Source organism: Meriones unguiculatus, chromosome 17 (assembly GCF_030254825.1).
Source record: "Meriones unguiculatus strain TT.TT164.6M chromosome 17, Bangor_MerUng_6.1, whole genome shotgun sequence".
Taxonomy (NCBI): Eukaryota; Metazoa; Chordata; class Mammalia; order Rodentia; family Muridae; genus Meriones; species Meriones unguiculatus.
Window position 1 is genome coordinate 19,158,487 of NC_083364.1, and position 21,171 is coordinate 19,179,657.

The window sequence follows — 21,171 nt, forward strand, 5'->3', positions numbered from 1 at the left end:
TTAAGATATATTTATTTATTATGCATAGTGTTCTGTCTGCATATATACCCACACACCAGAGACAAGCACAAGATCTCACTATAGATGGTTGGGAGCCACCATGTGGTTGCTGGGACTTGAACTCAGGACCTCTAGAAAAGCAGCCAGTGTTCTTAACTGCTGAGCCATCTTTCCAGGTTCCAATAGCCCTCCCTTCTAAGCCACCTATTTCAATATAGTGGTTGTTGCTCTATTTTCATTTTGGGGTAGGAAATACTAGGTACCCATTTTTGAGCCACCCATATATCGCCAGCATCTGTCCACTGAGCTTTAAAGAAAAAAATATTTGGAGGCAGGATCTGGTTAAGTTCCCCAAATATTTTGTTAACACAGTCTAGAATCATATGAGGTCTTAAACTTCTGCTTCATCCTTCCATGTAGTGGGATTTTAGGACTGTACCACTGCATTCAGCTCCAAATTCCTATGGAAGATTAGGAATATGAGTCTGTTCATTTAAGAAGTAATTTAACTAAAGGTGTTTCAATTATGGTTTTTAAAAATGCACTTTTGGTACCATTAATAATTTTCTTCTCTATTATGTGGATTTTAATCTTCAATCTCTACTAGTCTTTTTCTAAGACCTATCTTTCCGTGCATTGATTTCTTTTGTTTCCATTTTCATATATTTGTTTTTGTTTGTTTGTTTAGATGTAAGCTTTTTAGAAGCCAAGAAACTCTCAAATTCCTTTAATCACCAAGAGAACATTACTTTTCTCTCCATGGGCAGATTTGGGAAATACTGGTCTGGTGCTTGAACAAGCATCTTGAAGGAGTCAAAGGAACCAAGCTTTTTTTTTTCCCCCTGAGAGGCTGTAGCTATTAACCTCATAGCTACTGTGTGCTCTTCTGCCAACTTTGCTAAATCATCTTTCTCATTCTCCACCTATAACTAGTGCATCAGAGCTGTACATCTTACTAAACTTGCTGAACAGGAGTCATCAGGTTATGCAAGACATACTGATCCTAAACTTTTATCTCTGTCTTCTCATCCCAGACCCTCACTCTGGCCACCTCCACTTTCGGGGCCCTAATTGTTGGTGTTTGGTATCATAGACCACTTTGCTTTCCTGGTTAGGTTGGTTTTGGTTTTTGGTTTGTTTGTTTGTTTGGATGTCATGAAACTCATTCTGTACACCAGGATTAAACTTTTGTTATCCTGCTTTCCCCTTTCAGATGCTGGCATAACAGGCCAGTACCACCACAGAAAGCTGGAAAAGAGTTAATTTTTTGCTACCAAAGTGCATCGAAGAGAGATTTGAGCAATCCTGGGTGTGCCTTACTGGAATTGCTGAGGTCTGGTGAATGTCAATCAGGTGTTTGTTTTTTTGTTTGTTTGTTTTTTGCTTTGTTGTTGTTGTTGTTGTTTTTGTTTTTATTTGACCGGATGGGCTGAGCGACCTTTCAGCTGCAAGGCAGGGGGATCATTGTTTAATGATGTTTGTATTCGAGAGACCCATTGCCTACACGGAGAAGTGGTGCCTACGGAGTCCAGGAACAGGGCAGTATTGACTTTTGCAGTACAGGCCCAAGTCCTACTGCAATGCCAGTCTCCTCAGGTCTGGGACAGTTCTGTGCCTAAGGTGGAAGCCAGGGGAGGGAACCACCGCGCTGTGTCCCTTTACAGCACTCTGTCCCTAAGGGAGCTGCTCCTGCCACCCAGATCTCACTGGCCAAGCAGAGCCTCCAGACAGACCCGCCAGTCAGAATGGGGAGGGCGCTTCCGGTCCGCCATGATCCAGGCTCGGCTGAGGGACTGAGGGAGTCTCCTTTGGTTCTGCGTGCTGTACTGAGAGCCGCTGCCGGGAGCCGAGGAGAGCGGGGCGAGCTCGGAGTCCGCGCCATGGTGAGCGGGGCCGCCGTCCCCACGCGGGGAGGAGCCGCGGGAGCCCGAGTGGGTTCGTCCCGGGTCGGGCACCCGCGGCGAGATCCCGTGTTTGATGTGGTACCGTTTGTTCATTTGAGGTTTCCTGCACTTCCCGGTGGAAGCGGCACCTCTGAAGGACTTCGGCCCCCTGGCCGCGCCTGTGTAGAGCGAGGGGAGCAGAGCCTTTGTGTGAACTAGCCTTGTTGTGACGTCACTATTTAGTGAGCGCACTAAAGCTGCTTTCATTGTCAAGCACCGCAGGTTTGCTGACTCTCGGGGCTCTACTTTCTCTAATGTCTTCTAGGAGTTCTGCATTTGGCCTTCACATTCGGGTCGGATCCGCCCGCAGCAATTCTGTGCGGGTGGAAAGTCTGTGTTATTAACACTTATTTGCATGTATATGCCTTGGTGGTCCAGTCACGTGTGTTAGTAAGGCCAGACTTCCTGGGTTTCCTGGCCTCATGTGTCAGTATTGACCCAATATTAATTGTGATTTTTTTTTTTTAAGTTTTCTCTTACATTCTGTTGATCTCCGTTTTTCTTTCCCAAACAGCACAGTACCTGGTTTCATCTTTCATCTCCTGACAGTCATGGACTAACATCCGCGTCATCAGGCAATAGGATAGTGTAGTTGTTGGCAGTGGGTTTCTCTAACCAGACTGGAGGGGGCTTAGTGATATGGCCTGGGCCTGGGTCACAGAGGCATTAGACAGTGTTTGGGCGCTTCTTTGTGGATGGCTTTAACTATATCATGTGGTGCTGTGAGTATACAATCTAGACCTAGAGTTTTCCATTAAACTTGGAGCTGCAATAGACAGGTGGGCTATCCAGTGCTGCAGGGCCCAGTCATTTAGACAGGTATGTCATGTGGCATTGCTATGGCCCCAAAGTTTGGGTTAAAACCTATTTAGTCTTTTGTTTTGTGGGCAAACAGATGAAAAGTTTTTGAGGCATCTGAAAGTGCTGGGCCTGGAACAGAAAGTCAGCGTTGATTTTAAGGCTTCAAATGCCATTGTTTAGTCGCAGTCTAGATTAAGGGCTCGGTACCCTTTTTTGTGCTGGTGTGCAGAGAGACCTGGCTGTTTCCACAGACTCTGGCATCCCGAGGCAGCGGTATCCAGCTGTACTTAGGAACTCTTGAACCTGTCTTTGTCTTTGGATTTGATATCAGAAGGATCACAGCTATCCTACCCTGAGAGGCTCCTTTTGCCTCCCTCTATCTTGTTGTGAAGATAGGTAGCCTTCTACAAATTGAGCTTTCTTAGCCAACATTTTGTAGCCCAAGGTCTATAAATCTTGTAAAGTCCCTTAGTGGTCCCTTTTATAATCTGTTTTCCCAGGAAACCTCTGAAAGTAGAGCAGGAACTCTGCATTTAGTATCTTTAATCCTAGGACAACCTGGATTTGCCCATTGTAACCTCCCAGGCCTGCCCATTTAAAAGCACAAAGATGGGTTGACTCACTTCTGCCAGTGGCAGGGTAAAGAATGTATATTTCAGGTTTAAGACATTGTTTTTTTTTTTTTTCTGGAAAAATCGGATTTAAGAGACTCAGAGGTCCCAGGTTTCTTCATAGGTATTAGAGGCATATTCTAGGGTGACTACAGCACCAGGATGCCTGTCTCTTCAAGTCAGGCAATATGGACTGCAATTTCCCCTTTTATTTCCAGGGCCATTGGCTGTTTTTTTATCTTTTGAATAAAGGCAGATCTTTTAGCTAGGAGATACTCTTCTGGCAGAGGGTAAGATACCAAAGTTTTTCTGGGTACCATTAAGTCTTCCCATGTCTCATTATCAGAAGATGACAGTGGCTTTCTGTTCATGCAAAAGGTCTTGTCCTATAATCAGCTTTTTGTTGTTTTTTTTTTTCAATGCAGTTTATTCAGGAACCTTGAACAATCATCTGACCCTGGGGAAAGCCAGCCCACAGCTTAAATAGCCTCTGGGTAGCCAACCCAGGCTTGCCACGTGGGCAATGCAGATAGGTCCACATACATGGAAGCAAGCCAGATCCTCAGCCTTAGCCAAATGTGGAGTTGTTTGTGACAGAGAGCACTCACCATCGGGAAGGTAGAAGGCGGAAACCAGCTCCATCTTTAAGGCATCAGCTTTTTGTTTTTAAACATCTTTTGGGGTAGCTCCAGCAACTGGGACCCACTTTAATCTTTTTCTTTTTTTTTTTTTTTTTTTTTTTCTAATATCTGGGGCCAATTGGTGACAAAAGGAAATCATTCTAGCAGCTGTCTTTAATCTTTCTAAAAAGTAGTTAGGGAGTTTAAAGTAGTAGTTTAAAGTCTCCTTGGTCAATGTTGGATAGAAGGGATAGTCTGTTCTATCCAGGCTGTTTTGCCTAGCAGCAATTTCCCTGCCCAACCATAAGCAGAGCTTTTACTTTTTTCAGAGAATGATGGGTTTTATGGATCACTGGTTGAAAAGAGACATTCATTGTGAAAGAGAAAGGAGTAGTAGAACTTTCTCTTCTCCTTTGGTCTCAGCCCAGGGGAACAATTCTGCTTCCCTAGGACTGCTTAGAGGAGGCAGAGGAGAGGGAATAGTCACCTGGGGGAAATGTTTTCCCCTGCCTGTGTGCATTCTGCTTAGATGGCAAAGAGGTGGAGCCTGGAATATAGGCTGGCCCTCCTCACCTCCACACAGGGACCAACCCTGACTGTGAACAGGAGCCAAGCAACAAAGCAAGCAAGTGCTTCTGCTCTTAGAGTGGGATGGGTAGATGTTGGCTGATTGATTGCTTGGTTGGTTGGGGGGTTGGTTTTCTCTGGGTGACCAGGCAGAGCCAATAGGATTCAGGTCCCCAACAGCAGGGAGCATAGGCCTTAAACCAGGTGGAGAAAAGTTTCACACCACAGAAAGCCACTGGTCAGTACAGAAAACAAAACTGAAAGAAACACAGAAAAACATAGAGACACACATACACGGAGAGACTGACATACAGTAAAAACAACCAAGATGGCCATCACACATTCATACACCTGAAGAGACAGAGGGATCCAGTGGCATCTCACATGGTTCCAGGACACTGATGAGCTGCTGTGTCCAACCTCCCCTACCTGTCCAAACAGAAGGCCCCTCAACCAGACTTGCTTCCAGAGGTGTCACAACAGGCGACCTTTGAATTTTTCCTTTTGGGGTGGAGGTGTCAGATTCTTCTGAAGCATTAGCAGCCAATGATCAAAGGGAGCCTTGGAGATCTGAAATAGTGAGGTTGTATATCCCCTAGGAGTCCCCTGCCCATTGCATTCTCCTCCCACCCTCTTCAAGAGCCTCAGAGATACCTAGGTCTGGTCTCTGAGAACTCAGTGCAACCTCCAGAAATGTGGGGTGTTCACTAGAGAAGGCTGCTGGGAAATGGGGTTAAGCCAGTAGAAACTCTTTCTTAACCTGTCCATGTTTGGGATTCCAGTGTAGCCTCAGCCTTTCTCAGGATGCACACTTAAGCACAAATACCATGTTCTGCATTAACATACTTCGGTAATGAGAACAGTTAGCCAGAAGTGAAACTACAGAAGCTAAAAAGCAAGGCTAATACTTGTAGAAACCTTCCCATAGCTATGGACTTTGATAGATAAGGCAGTTTTTATTTTTGGCAAATGGTGTTGTCTATGTACTGAGTTTTACGGCCTGAATGGCACTTCCATCATGGACTCGGTTGTGCTACAGTCTGGGCCCTGTTATAGAGCTGAGAAGGTCTTTTGTGTTTCGTTGGTGTAGTCTGTAAATATCTGTGAGGTCTATTTGGTTTATATTGCATGTTAGCTCCAGTAGTTCTCTGTTTGAATGACCTGTGCATGGGTATTGAAGGGTATTGAAATCTTGCACTATCAGTATATGAAGGTCAGTATGTGATTTAAGATGGAAAAATGTTTCTTTTACAAATGTTGGTTCTGTTTTGGAGGGGAAATTGATGTTAGAATTTAAATGTCATGTTGGTGGATTTTTCCTTTGAATGTGTAGTATGCTTTCCATTTTGGATTCGTTTTGGTTTGAAGAGCCTCACATGCATTTTAAATGCTTATGTGTTTATATAGTTGATGAGGAATGAGGCCACATTAGTTGTGTCATGCTCCCCACCACCACCACCACACACACAGGGCTAGGGATTGAACTCAAGGACCTCACATGTGATAGGCAAATAGTCTGTCACTGAGTCTGCTTTTATACAGAATTTCCTTCAGTCATTCATTGTGACTCACACCTGTAATCCCAACAATTGAAAAGCTGAAACAGGAAGATCAGCTTGAGACCAGATCAGAGCATTAAATGTGACCTCTCTCCAAGAACAAGATAATTTCCTCATTATAAGAATAAGTTCTCAATAGGACATAAACTGGGCAAATTCTATGGTGTGCCATTGAGAAATATAATGCTAACTTTTACTAGGCCAATAGGAAACCAAGTGGTGACACTTCTTTATGTGGATAGACTTTCTATTGTCAAGAGTTAAAAGATTTTAAAACTAATCTGTCACTTTCACTTTCTTTTTGCCATTCTTTAAGAAGTTGCTATATATATATATATACATATATATATGTCTGTATTATACTTTGATTTAATATGTTGCTCACACCTGTCATTTTAGTAGTTTGGAGGGAGACTCAGGAAGTTCAAAATTAACGTGGTTCAAATGTGAAGTTCCAGGCAAGCTAGAACTACAAAGAGATTCTGTCTCAAAAAACACACACAAAAAATAAGAATGTGTCAAAGTATAGAAATGAGACTTTTTGTGGTCAGAATTCAACCAAATAGATGAGATGTGTCTGTAGGAAAGGTGCTTGGTATGCAAGCTTAATGACCTGAGTTTGATCTCAAGAACCCTTGGTGGCAAGAGAAATTGACTCCTGCATGCTGCCTTCTGATCTTCAAACTCTCAACTATTGTGCCTGTCCTGATACACATATCACCCACATGTATCACACAGATACACATAATATTTTTTTTTAATGTCTGAATAAGGGGAAAAAAACAATGCTTTTTGTTTTGGGATTATACTTAACAATGCAATATCCGGATTGAAAGAGAGTGGGGTAGAGAAATGCGCATTTGAATGAACAAGGGTAAAACTGTATACAGTCCACAAGGACATTAACTCAAAAGGGGTACGCAGACGCTGTCTCTGAGGTAGGATGGAAGGGGAAAAAGAGGGCAGGCCATGAAGGCACTTGCTTTTTACAAAGGGGTATAGTGCTTGTGCAGAGGGCGAATACACTACTTGGAGTGACAGTTGACATGTGTTACCTTTTGGTGGCTGGTGATGACGTGGCTGCTGTCAGTGGGTTACTGAAGGTGGACTTGGGTATTTTCAACATTTCTCCCTCTATTATGAAATGTGAGGAAATAGTTAGGCATGACTTGTGAGGTATGAATGAGGTTCTGTGCTCTTTAGACTGCTTCCTGCAGTCTGTTGGAGGCAACATCTTTTGGGCATTGTTGGTCCTTATCATCAGGTCATATTTAGTAGTCATGAGTCTCCAACTCTGTGGCTAGCATTTGGTAGTTCTATAACAACTGATTGTTTGAGTAGAGATTTTTTGAAATTGTCATTGGAGAAACATAAATAAGAAAATCAATAACATGATGTAGTTAGTAAAAGCAGGAAGTTGAGGAGGGGGCATCAGGAAGGGACATACCCACTTCCATAAAGGGTTCTCAAAGGCCCAGGGGCTGGAGGCATTGAATTTTTCCTTACATTTTATAAGTTTGAAGTTGTTGGATTTTGTTCTTTACTGTGTCCAGTTGGCTGACATAGAAGCAGCTTTCCTCTTAGAGGAAAGGTCAAAGGCTGCCTTTTTCAGCTGTAAGAAGATCTGTTTTCTGTCAGTTTGACTACCACTTTGGCCAAGGAGTCAATTTGTCCTAGAAGTGTGACTGTAGTTTGGGACACCTGTTGGAGGTCCTGGATGACCTGGGAAGATGTGGTCAGTCCTGCTATCCCAGTGGTGACACCCACAGTTATTTTTGCGACAGCCAAATTGGGCAAGATTTGAACTGCTTGTATTATTTTGGGCAGCTTATTGAGTCCACACTGGAATCGGTAAGGACCCTTCTCCATGTATCACCCCCAACTTGAGGAAGAGAAATACTAGTGTGCAAATTAGCAGGTAGTGATGGTAGACTTGAGTACCACAAAGTATTGAGGTATTATGGATGGTACAGTATTGGGTTGTCAAAGGTTAAGGTTTTGTTGCAGTCTAAGAAATTTAACACCCCTACAATATGTGTCCCTTAAAGCACTTTGCCATGCCAAAGAGGGTGATAGGACAATGGTAGAGAGTTGTGGCAACACTGGACTTGGGTCTGTTGATGAATGGTGAGGCAAGTTTATTTGACAAGGTTATGAAGAGAAGCTGGAAGCAGCAGTTGTGAATTAGTACCAGGAGGAAGAACAGGCAGCAATCCCCAAAGGGGCCGGGTTAGGTGCTATTAAAGGAAGGTAGGCCAAGGTCAGAATTATTTAGGAGAGGAGATGTTAAAGAGGTAATGACCTTGGGGGAGTGTTGAATCACCTCTTCTGGCTCCCCTGTCTTCAGGGGTCGAGTAATCAGGAACATATTTTCTCTTGATTTTAGTCATGCTTTACAGGTGCCCGGGATTGAGGAAATGGTAGAGCTTACCAACAACACTGATTTCCCACCTGGGATCCCATGGGTCCATGATGCAGATGTTAAAGGGCCTCTTTCTGTCGGTGGTGGAGAGAATCAGAGCGAGGATGCACATATGGCAGATGGTATTGGCAAGACCTGTAGAGGCAGCCTCCATGTCTGTTTGACCACTCTTTACTGTCATTGTCATCTGTCTGGTCATAGAGGAAGTTAGCAAAAGGTAAATAAATGAAGGAGGAGGGGTGGATATAGGGGCGATGGGAATTGTAATTGGCTCCTAACAGCCTGCTTTGGAACAATTTCCTAACCCTATTTGGAGGGACTGTTTATTACAAGTGAGCATTTTTTGAATTGTGAATCTCCATATGTAAGAGTTATTCTGAACAGAAGCAGACAAGAAGATGGGGAGCAAAAGTCTGTGTCCAATCCAGTAGAGTCCAGCATGGCTACTGGGATGAAGCCTCATTCTTCTGGAACTGGACACAAGGTGGTTGATATCAGTGTCCTCTGAAAGGGAACAGGGCCTGTTGGGGTTGATTTGTAGGAGGGGAAGTTATCTTTAGGCGAAGGAGTAAAGGGCTTGAGCCAAGAGAGGTGAATCCAGTGAGGGAGACCTTGAGCTTAGCAGCTGTGCATATTACAAGAACTACCTTGAAGGGGTCATGGCATTTACAATAAAGGGATGAGGGACATTGGTCCAGATGGATCAAAGGACCTGTGTAGAGGAATTTTAATCCTCATGGCTCCCCTGGCTGGAATTACAGACCCACCTTTAATCCCAGGAGACAGAGGCAAGGAGACCTCTGAGTTCTTTCAGAAGTTCAGGTGAGTCAGTGAGTTGAAAGGCTGTGTGCAGTGGAGTTGAGTTCATGGCAGTTCACTTTGTGGAATTCAGAAGCAGTTTTTACTCTGACAATTTTATTGAGAGAGGTTGAAGAGAGAACAGCTAGACACAGGTGAAGACAGAATGAGCCAGCGCATGAGAAGGAGCCAGAATAGATTGCTAGAGTTAGTTTTAGGCCAAGCAGAATAATTCAGTAAAAAACAGAGAATCCAGGTTGAATTAATCACCTTGGAGGGGAGTTTAAGCCGGAATAGCTGAGTTGAACCAGCCAGCCAGAGTTCAGAAAAAAATAGAAAGGGTAAGCTTTTTCAGGAGTAAGTCTCAGAGGCTGAAAGCATTCTAGACCTAGATTAGATTTTACAAAGAATAGAAGCTTCCAGCATTAGGCCCAGATTAGCAGATGGAAGTAGTAAATCTCCAAGGCTACAGCTGATTCAGTGGAATAAAAATTACTGTAACAGACCTGGTCCCCAGTGTTGACTGGGCACGGACAGGAGTTGGCCTATGTCGGGGTAAGGGAGTGGTCAGTAATGTCTCATAGGAGGGAGCAGAGGTGGCAGAGTAAGGAAGTGAGTATGTGATTAGGGAAAGGCGATGGGTTTGGGTGAAAGATGGGGCCAGAACCAATTCTCCATACATGTGCTCAAATGATTAGATGGAAAGAGGCCACTTGGACTGAGCCCTTAGCCTGAGAAGGGGCAGTGGTAGGAATTTTGCCCAATTGAGAAGTTCTTTTGAGAGTTCTACAAAGATATTTTGTGAATATAGTTCATCTTATGTTTACCAAGTACTGGGAATGATATGTAATATGAAAATGTCAGGGGATGTTGAGGGCTTTGGATAGAGTTTGGGAAATCTGGTAGTTGAATTTAGGGCCATTGTCTGACTCGAAGGAGGTGGAGATTGATCTTCTGAGGAAAAGATCAGAGACTGCCTTGAGCCTTTGTTGGTTGTGGCAGGCTCTCCACTCACCCTGAGAGGGTGCCCAGCAAGACCAGGAGGAACCTAAGGTATTTAACTGTGGGCATGTGGTAAAGTCATGCTGCCAGTCATTTGTAGGGGGAGAGCCTCTGGCCTGGTGAGTAGGAAAAGGAAGCTACACTATCAAATTGGGATCTCATATTTGACAGTTTTTATAAGAGGCAGAAACAGCCTTTAAGAAATGTAAATTCTCAAGGGCTACAGGTGGACCTTAATAAAATGAGACAAGGCTTGCCTATTAGGATGAAACAGCTGGTTTAGATAGAAGTTTTTGAATGTGGAGGGGTGATAATGAGGATGTGAGTGGTAATGCAAGAATGTTCTGCAGTGGGTAAGACAAGTCTGTACCTCCCAAGTGCTACAGCTATAGCCTCCTCGTCAGTTCACATATTTCCCTTAGAGATGATGGAATTGTGACTCTCTTGGGACCAGCAGTGGACAATTCCTGTAGTCGTGGGGAGAGCAGTGGCTTTTAGCACGGCCATAATTTGGTTTGAGTTGGTGATTGATCCTCTTATTGTTTGTGGTTCACACTCGTTCCAGATGGCATTGTGAAACACGAGGATGTGAAATGCATATTTGGAGTCTCTGTAGACATTTAGGCATTGTCCTTGTGCCAGTTGGAAGGCATGGTGAGAGCTATTTAGCCTGTTGATTGTGGACCAGGAGGGCCTGTGCGTCCACCACCTCAGTATTGGGCATTATAGCAAAGCCTGCTTTTTGTCCCCCTTTATGTAGAAAGGAGCTGCCTTCTGTGTACTAGGTAAGGAGAGCCTGAGGCAATGTGCCCTCAATGTATATGTGAGGGATTGGGTAGTAGTTCTTCTAAGGTCAGTGCAAGAAGAAGATGGTTGTTTGTGTTTGGTCAGTTAAAAATATTTTAGATATTGAGAGATTGGTATGATTACAAAGTAAGTGTACCATCTTCTGCTAGTGCCACCTGGAGAGAGAGAACCCAGGAGAGAGATAAAATTTATAAACCTCTTTCCCTTAAGAGATGGGACAAGTTGTGGTAGAAAAAGATAGTGGTAGATGAGCCAAAAGTTTGTAAATAAGGAGTTTAGAACTGTGTGCTGGGTGCCCATTGCTGGGTAGTAAAGTCTGATTTCTTGGACAGGTATGCCACAGGTGCAAAGGAAGGTTGCAGTTGGTGGTATAGGGCTCCAAGGGCATATCTCTGTTTTCTGTCACATGGAGAAGAGATGGGGTCCTTCAGTGAGGTGTAGGCCTGGGGGTTCATGTGAGGCGCCAAGGGCTGCCTCATATAGGGGATGAGCAAGGAAGAAAAAGGGGATCTAGGAGTGTAAGAAGTCACCTATACCTAGGAATGATTAAAATCTCCTCTTTTTTTTTTTTTTTGGTAGTGTAGACCACAAGGGATTGGATTACGTGTTCTCTATCGAAGGTAATAGTTTCATGAATTGAGATAATAGTCCCAAGTAGGTGACCTGAGGGGTGAACAGTTGCACCTTAAACAAAAAACTGTAGCCTCAGCTTAACAAGAAACTAAGACGAACAGAGGTGTCAGTTTGGCTAATTAGTAGGGATAGACTGCAGAGGAGAATGTCAACTACATTTTGCATAAGTTTAGATTGGGTAGATCGCAAAGAGACTAGATCTGAGGCCTGTGCCTGACCAAACAGGTATGGGTTGTCGGGAACCCCTGGAGTAGGACAGGCTAGGTGAGTTCGGTAGAGATATGGGTGTCAAGATCAGTCCAGATGAAAGTAAAGATGTTCTGTGATTCCATGATGAGAAAGATAGAGAAGAAGGTGTCCTTGAGGTTCAGAACTGAGAAACTGGAGATCGTGAACGAGGCAGGAAGTCCCATTCAACTTTTTTCTTTTTTAAACTTTTTATTGATTCATCGTGAATTTTACGTCATGCACCCCCATCCCATTCATCTACCCATCCCTGCATATCTGTGCTCTACCCTTGCAACCTCTCCCAAAAGAAAACAGATGAACAATAACAACAACAACAAAATCTTGCTGTAGAAGCTGCAGTGTGTTCTACAGTATACACCTTTGTTCAAACAGCTTTGCTTGGAAATGATCATTGCCATGTGTGAGTGGTCTGGTTTGAGGCCTCTGGCTTCTGTTTTAATAATGCTGGGTCCTCACTGGGACTCTTCTGTCACATCCTGTTGTTGCCTGTGTCATGGAGATCTTGCAGCTTTGTTTCTGGAGGATCAGCCCCTTCATAGTTGGGCTAAATGTTGGGTCCAACTCAAAGCCCTGGGTAGGGGCCTGGGTGGTTCCTGAGTTTCTCTGCCTGACAGTTCTCCCATACTTATGGCATTGGGGCCAGCTCTCTGGTACCCACAATGAGAGCCAGCTCTATTGTGCTTCCTGGGTGAGGTTCAACCTGCTCTACCAAGTACTGAAGCCAGTGAGGGGCGGGACCAACTCCACACAGCCCTCAGACATCAACATTGCCCCAGGTCAGACAAGGAACTTCTGCATAGCCTTTGGTGGTAACAGACCCTCTGCTGTTGCAGGGCTACAGATTCAAACATGGAGGATGGTGAAGCATAGGCCATGACCTCACATGGCATCAGGTGGCATCACCAACTACTTGTATCAAGTTGTTCCCCAGGAATCATGTTAGGGATGGAACCTAGAGCCTCAAGCATGCAAAGCAAGCACTCTACAAAGAGCTATGTCCCTAGCCCCTGTTTGGGTTGTTTGTTTAGTTTAGTTTTATTTTTGTTTTTTTTTTTTTTTTCAAGACAGGGTCTTACTATGTAGTTCTGATTATCTTGGAACTCATTACATAGAACCAGGCTGGCCTTGTACACACATAGATTCACCTGTCTCTGTCTCCCTAGTGCTATGATTAAAGTCATGAACCACTAAGCTGACTTTAGATTTTTTGAGTTTCATACCATAGCAAAGGGTGCCAAGGGACTCCAGTGTATACTGACAGCCCAGGCTTGCCCTAAACTTGAAGCATTGTTGTTTCATTCAACCTCCCAAGTGCTAAGGTGGGGCTTCTGTTTTAATGCTGATAGAGATGAAATACTGAGCCTTACTCAGTCTAAGCAGGAGTTATATCAAGGATGGAGATTCATCCCAACCACCAGTCAAACTTTGGAATCAGGTAAATGAGGACAATCTTGCTATAACCTTTCACCCTTCTCTCCTTCTTTTTCTAGAAAAGCTTTACATCAAATTTGATTTTCACTTCACATTTGTTATAATTAAATGTGCCACAGAATATCTTATAAACTAAAAGCCCAATACACAGATAGCCTTTAAACACAAATTTAAAAAAGCCCCCTCCAGGGTGTGGTAAGGCAACTCTTTAGTCTTAGGTAGTGATGGAGGCAAAAGACATCCTATTCAAGAACATCTTTAGCTAGACAGCCCAATTTAAGACCAGCATGATTATAGTAATCCCTGTCTGAGAACAAAGTCCTCAGAAGGTAAAGATATCAAGTGTGATGACATGAGTTCAATCCCAGAGATTGAACAACCCACATTTTTTCCTGAAATTGGCACACACACAATATGATACATGTGTACAAGGGTACAGTATGCATGCATGGCAAATAAATGTAAATAAAAATTTGAGAAATAGTGTTTACTTATTTTCTTTTTTTTTCTTATTTTCTTTCTTCTGTCTTTCTTTCTTTCTTTCTTTCTTTCTTTCTTTCTTTCTCTTTCTCTTTCTTTTCCTTTTAAACAGAGTGTCACAGACTCTTGATTACTTGCCTGGAGCTTGCTATGTAGACCAGGTTGGCTAATACCTCCCCAGTCCTTATATAAAAGTGTATGTCACATGCCCAGCCTCAGTGTTTACTACTACCATGTCACAACCTGGAGGACATTGCTTGGTAGGAAAAAAAAAAATGCAGGATTAACCTTGGCTATTTACTCAACCTGAGGCTAACCTGGACTACTTGAGATGCTGTCCCCCCCAAAAACAAAAACAGCTGAATATGTTGGTACACAAGTGTAGTACCAGGACTCAGGAGGCAGAGGCAGAAGCATGGAAGCAAGTTCACACTAGAGTTTGCATAGAGTTTCATACCAGTCAGGCCTACATAAGGAGACCTTGTCCCTGATATCAAAACACCAAAAGATGTCATAAACCATGAAAAGAAATACGCAGAAGTGAGTAAGGTGCCTGATTCTAAAGCTAATGACTTGAGTTCAGTCCTTACGATCTACATGATGGGGGGGGGCACTTTCACAAGTTCTCTGACTGGAACATGTGTGCAATATTTAAGTTACTAAAAATGAAAACCACGGTGCAGGGGATGTAGGTCAGAGGTAGCCCACGTAGCCTAGCATATACAAAGCTCTGGGTCTCAGTGTAGTACCTCACAAACATCTTGTATGAGATAGAAACCTTTTTTGTTGCCACTGAACCTGCATCTCCCTGTGTAGCCCCGGCTAGTGTGCATGCTTGGAAAGCAGTCAGGTGCCTGCTAGTCAGCTTGATATATTATTTAGAAATCTCCTGGAGGAGGGCACAGGAGCTCCAAAAGGAAGCCAACAGAGCCCTCCCCCCAAAAAAAAAGAAAAACCTGAGGCCTTGGGGCCCTGCAGAGACTGATACCCCAACCAAGGACAATACATGGAGAGGCTCTAAATCCCCTGCTTAGATGTAGCCCATAGACTCAGTATCCAAGTAGGGTTCCCTAATAAGGGGAGCAGGGGCTTTCTCTGACATGAACTCAGTGGCTAGCTCTCTGATCACCTCCCGCTATTATAGGGAACAAACCAATAAGCTTTCCATGGCATGTACATCAGCTCCTGCCTGCAGGCTCTTGCTCTGTTGAAGTTGGTTTCCTGACTTCCCTCAGTGGCACACTATGATGTGAGAGTGTAAACCAAAGAAACACTTTCTTACCCAAGTTGCTTTTGGTGTTTATTGCAACTGTTGAGATAGATAACCCCCCTTTTTTCAAAAAATAACCCTCTTTGCTATTCAGATCTGTTTCTTCACTAACTATCCAAATGTAGGAGCATGTGCTGTCTCACAGTCAGATTCACAAGCAACCCAAAGCCTGATTTGTGGTAGATGCTAGGTCAACATTTCTTTCTTTCTTTTTCTTTTTTTTTTTAAACATTTATTTATTTTGAATGCTCTACGTGCATATACACCTGCATGCCAGAAGAGGGCTGTAGATGGTATAGATGGTTGTGAGCCACCATGTAGTTGCTGGGAATTGAACTCAGGACCTCTGTAAGAGCAGACAGAGCTTTTAAACATTAAGCCATCTCTCTAGCCCCCTCAACATTTCTTGTCATGGCATTGTCACACAGGCCTGAAAACTCAACACTTAACAGACTGAGTCAGGGGAGGATCAAGAGCTTGAAAAGAGCTCGGCTATATGGCAAAGGATAGACTCAAGGATAAATGAATGAATACACATTTGTTGCATTTGGCTTTTGGTGAATAGGATTTTGGCATTCTGTGGGTGGTTCAACATTAGACAAGCTACCAGCATCTACAGGCCTTGGTGCGTTCCTTGTAGATGACCAGGACAGTTCCACTTAGGGAAATGAAATATCAAGATTGTTCATGTACTGTGGGCATTAGGACCATATCAGGACTCTGACCACCTGTACCCACACCCCTTTTCTCTGCTTTGAACAGAAACCATGCCTCAATGTAACATCATGGAAGAGGGCTGCAGCTTTATAGCCATCATGAGTTTCTCTGGACCACCAGCTCCCTAGTAACAACACAAAGACCTTTCTTATTTATGAGAGCTTTAGGCCTTAGCTTACTCTTGCTCCCAACTAGCTCTTCTAAATTAAATTAACCCAATTACATTAATCATGTTCTGCCATATAATTCGTTACTTCTCCTCAGTTTTATACATTTGACCTCCTCTGTGTTTCAATGGTGAATCTTTCCATGCCTGATTGTTTCCTAGAAGTCCTGTCTATTCTCTCCTCCTCAGCTGTTGGTCCTTCATCTCTTTATTAAATCAAACAGAAGGTGTTGTAGGGAGTATTTACAACACATGATGCAGCCATACACAGTGTACAAAAAAAGCACCCCAGCACAGCTGCATTTCACAGAATGTTTGCGTGCTGATGTCAAGCAGTCATTACTGCTCTCTGACACTTGAGGGTGTTTTAAGCAAGCATTGAGGGGCTAAAAGCCATGACAGGTGGCATAAGATTCAAAGAAGTGGTCTGAAAGACACTTAGAATGTGTTCTTTGACTTCTTATACCCCACTGTAACCTAGATACTGTGTTCTCCCTCTCTCAACTTCTGAGATTACAGGCAGGTTTATGCAATGATGGGAATAACACTGTTCTTATATGCCACATGCTACTGGGAAAACCCTTTACCAACCAAACTAGGGACTCAACTATAAGAACTGTAAGTGTTGTTTGTCTTTCATTCTAGCACTCAGAAGGCAGAAGCAGGTGGATCTGTGAGTCGCAGGCCAGCCTGGTCTGCAGAGTGAGTTCCTAGCAGTAAGTCTGTTTGCCACTGTGTGTTGGAGGCATCTTGTTTGTCCCTGTGGGCTGACATTTCCAAATTCACAGTTTCAAAACACCGCCAGGGTACTGCTTCAGCTTACTGCTCAAGACCACCCTTCTCTGCTTCTCTCCTTATAGCCCCCACCTCCTCTCACACCTGCTCCCTTCTGCACCTGCTCCTCTGGCACCTCCTGCTTTCCTGCCTGCTTCTCCCCCCCCCCCCCCCGCTGTTCCCCTCCTCAGCTGCTCTTTCCCATTTTCTAATGCACCCACTCCTTCGATACCTGCTCCTCCCCCACCTGTTCCTCCTCCACCTGCTCCTCCCCCCACTTCCTGTAGTGCTTTCTGTTTCAAGCAATAAAGCAGGGTTGGATTCTTTGCTCTAGCAGCACTCCTTAGGTATTAGGCACCTCTCCTTTACCTTATTTCTTTTTTTGAAGTCCAGTGGGCCCCTCTTTACTGTATTCTTCTACAAGGACAGCTGCAGTGCCCTGCCTGTGTTGTCTGACAGACCCTTCTTTCTTCAGAATGACTACTGTCATTCAACATGAAACTGTGGGGAGTGTATTTGGCTTCATTTAGGTTCCATTGACATATGGGAGGACAGTGAAATCACTGGCCCATGACAGACCTAATGAAGAGAGGGCATTAAAACCTTAAGAGGTTGGGACCAAAAGAGATAACTTCCAAAGAGGCTGAGTGCGGTAGCATTGACATTCTACAAAAACTCTGAAAATTTCAAGGAACTGGTAGATTTGAAAAATTTGCATGATGTGACAGTTTTCTGTGTTTAGTGAGTTTTCAAGTCCCTGGAGTAAATAAGTCATTTTGAGCCAGAAATCTCCCGATGCATGCATGTAGTACCAGTAATTGGGCAGACGGAGGCAGGAGGGCTTCTCTAGCTTCCCTGCTATTTCACACACCCCTCCGGCAGTGTCACAGGCACCAGGGGTCGTGAGTGGGTCAGCAGGGACAAATTTTCTGAGTTGTTTTCTCCTGCACCTTCATGTGCATGCCCAGGGTCAGCCTCAGGACCTCTGTCTTACACTAGTATTACAGTCATATTTAGCTATTGGGCCAAAACATTGGGCCACTATAATTTTTCTTCAAAGAGCCCTGTCTTATTTTTCAGAGATATAGCTTGAAATATCTTTGTAGCCCAAGCCGGCCAGAAACTATTTTACCCACTTAGCCTAGACTGACTTTCAGCTTAGTTTCCTGCTTCAGCCTCTAAGAAATGGGATTGCAGATCAGTTCTGAGACAGAGTTCTACAAATGCACAACTTTCTCTGTCTCTTGTATCTACACCACTGTGTAGCACTGACTGTCCTAGAACTTGGGACAGAACTTAGAACTCAAATTCACAGAGAACCCCCTGCCTCTGGCTCCTGAGTGCTGGGGTCAAAGGCATGCACCACCACCGCCTTGCTCAACCCCCTGTTTTTGTCAAACTTTTTTGATGTGAATCCTAAACTAATCTAGTAATCAAACTCTTTTCTCAGCCTGAAGAGTGGTGGTCTTACAAGGATGGTATTATAGCCACTGTGGTAATAGAAAGATCCTTATTACCAAGAGTCAGACGGAATCTGAACATACTATGTGTTACGGTGATATGATGAATAACAACGCCAAATTTAAAGAAAGTTTTTCTCCTTCTCTCCTCCGGCCTCTCTCTCTCTCTCTCTCTCTCTCTCTCTCTCTCTCGGATATGTATTGATAGTTTAGTCCAATGACTTCCTATCCATTTAGCACTTGTTATGCATTCCAGAATGACATTGTACTTCCAATAGTTCTGTTTCTCTCTGTCAATTCCTGAGATTATAGCCATGTACTTTCACCCATTTTATATTGTGCTAGGAATGAACCAAGTGATTCCTACATGCTAGACAAGCACTCTACCAAATGAGCTTATACTCAGCCCCTGAAACTTAGTTTATCTATATATACTTCAGATATGAGCTGTGACTTCCCTCACACTATCAATTCTCTTGACACAGGCTGGCTTCTTCAGAGTTCCCTGGCATTTACACTCTCTCCAGAGTCCCCAGAATTAAACTCTCTGCAGCTGGCAAACATCCAGTCCCTGCTAGTGCATGAGCAAATCATGAATACCTGCTGTGAAGTAGCCTCTTATCCCATACCTGTAATTAAAATATATATATTCTCATAACATAACTGGATTTTTAAAGAAACCATAACTCTCACTACACAAGGGGAGGGCAAATTACAGGTCAGCATTGACTACACTAAGAGAACTTGTCTCCATGTAAAACAAAATGCAACACAACATACCACCAACCAACCAACCAACCAACCAAAACATTCAAAAGTTCATGGTCCTTCTAGACTAAATATGGAGTTTAAGGCCAGCTTTCGATGCATGACACCTTGTCTCATAAGTGAATAAATGAATACATACATAGATTGAAATTCTAACTGGCACCAAAGATACTATACTGTGCTCATCGTCCCTTCGTGTTCTCACAGATTATTGTGTAGCTTAAAAAACTAATAATGAAATGCTTCATCATATAATATTCTGTCATGTGCCACTGGTTTAACTTACCAAAATTCTAAATATATCTGAAGAGTATTTCACACAAAAAAAGTATCAGTGTTCTGAATTGTGTGGGACAAAGAGGGTCCCTCAAGGATGGCTTAAGGTCTTGTTGGCAGCAGGGAGATCCAGCCTGTGTGGACTGAATGGCAAACAGCCACACAAAAGCATTTTTTATTGATAGATACACAAAGTTGTTTTTTTAGGTAAAACAAGTTCCTCATACCCAAGTTCCTGATCTAATCTGTTTGGTGAAGGAGAACATCACACCCTTGTGACCCTACCCTTATTGTGTACTGTTTTCAGTACTCAATAATGCGACACTTTCCAGGTGTTCAAGGATTGTCTTGTGACAAAAATTAAGCAAAGGCTGTAAAGCTTCTCCAGAAAAACAACTCCGTAAATCAAAGAAAAGAATCACTCTTTTCTACATGATTTCTTCAAGGTCAAAATACTTCTAGAAAGTAAGCATGCATTATGATGTCTGCCCTAGATACAGTGAAAAATAACTATTTAATGTTTACCCTAGATATAATGATTCTATGAAAATTCTGCTAGAAAAGAAGAAATATATTTATACTATGTGTGACTATGTAAATGAATACAACTAGTTAGTGGCCCGTATTAAGAGTGGTCCTCCCCACACTAACCCTGAAATAGCTACCTGTTACTAATGTACCGGGTTTCTGTTTTCTTGAGTATCTATCTCGGAAATTGTTTCTCTTAAACAAGACAGTTGATCAGTAAGTTGAATTGTAAGATAGCGGTGATAGGGAGTGTAGAGCACACAGACAAAATTGTAAGGTAAGGGTATGGGAAAGTATGGAGCTCACATTTGATCTCAGTACTTTGAAAGGAAACTGAGACAGGATCCTTGCCAACATCTAGGGGATGAGTGGCTTTCTTTATGAGAATCTAGATATATTTTCATTTTTAAATGATGTTTCTTTGCAAGCTTGTATGGAGAGCCGGAGGACTTTAACTGAGAGGCCACAAAGGGCAGGAAGGTATTGATAAAAGCCAAAGCCAGAATGATTTTTGAATGCTGCTTTAATCACACAAATCACACAGATATCTAAGAATTGCATAGCACATTTTATATCTTATGGGGAATACAACCTGGCCACAGGTACGGGCTCGGACACTTTTGTCTCTAGTGTCGGGTGTCTTCTAGGTCCCAGAACTTCACGGTTCCAGCCAGGCCTCAGATGCAAAGGAAGCTGCGGTTGCTTGGGGGCCACCTTCCAGGGCTGGTCGGATAAGGTGGTCCTTTCAGGGCCGTTTGTTAAGGTAGTCTGGGATTTTCAAACAGCCGTTCGGAAATAGGCTGGTTTTCCGGAGTCTATCAGCTTCCTCATCATGGGTCTAGCCTGCCACGCCTGTGTAGGCTCGGGTTGCATTTTTATACACTTTTGGGGGGCATGGCTTGGCTTATCATTCTTTCACACACGCCAGCTGCTAATCAGCTGACGTTTCCTAATTTTATTGCTTAATATCTAGGGGCGTTATTTTAATTGTTATTTTATTCCAGAGCATCGCTTAACTTATCATTCTTGCACATATGCACACATACTCACACATGTCAGCTGCCTTAAGGGTGTTACTTAGTCATTATTACTATGAATAGCTTCTTATCTATCCTTCACAGTTCTGCTGTCTTACAAGCTCTCAATGTCTTAGGGGCGTTGCCCAGTCACTGTCACCAAAAATGTTTCTTAACTTTGCTCCTGACAGCTCTGCTGTCTTACAGGCTCACTACAAATGTTCTGCCTGAATGCCAGAAGAGGGCACCAGATCTCATTATAGATGGCTGGGA

The 21,171-nt window shown here is 43.4% G+C and overlaps 1 protein-coding gene across 2 annotated transcripts in view; it reads left to right on the top strand.

Moving 5' to 3' along the window:
- Positions 1–1,555: 1,555 nt before the first annotated feature.
- Positions 1,556–21,171, top strand: part of LOC110546224 (zinc finger protein OZF-like) — a 33,459-nt gene continuing 13,843 nt past the window's right edge. Inside the window, exon 1 of one of the 2 annotated variants that reach the window (XM_021632909.2) lies at positions 1,556–1,883. In XM_021632909.2, coding sequence (XP_021488584.2) covers positions 1,746–1,883 — 138 coding nt within the window. In that variant the 5' untranslated portion in view covers positions 1,556–1,745. Of the gene's footprint in view, positions 1,884–1,961; positions 2,166–21,171 lie in introns of those variants that run through there. The other variant, XM_060371252.1, reaches the window with a different exon arrangement.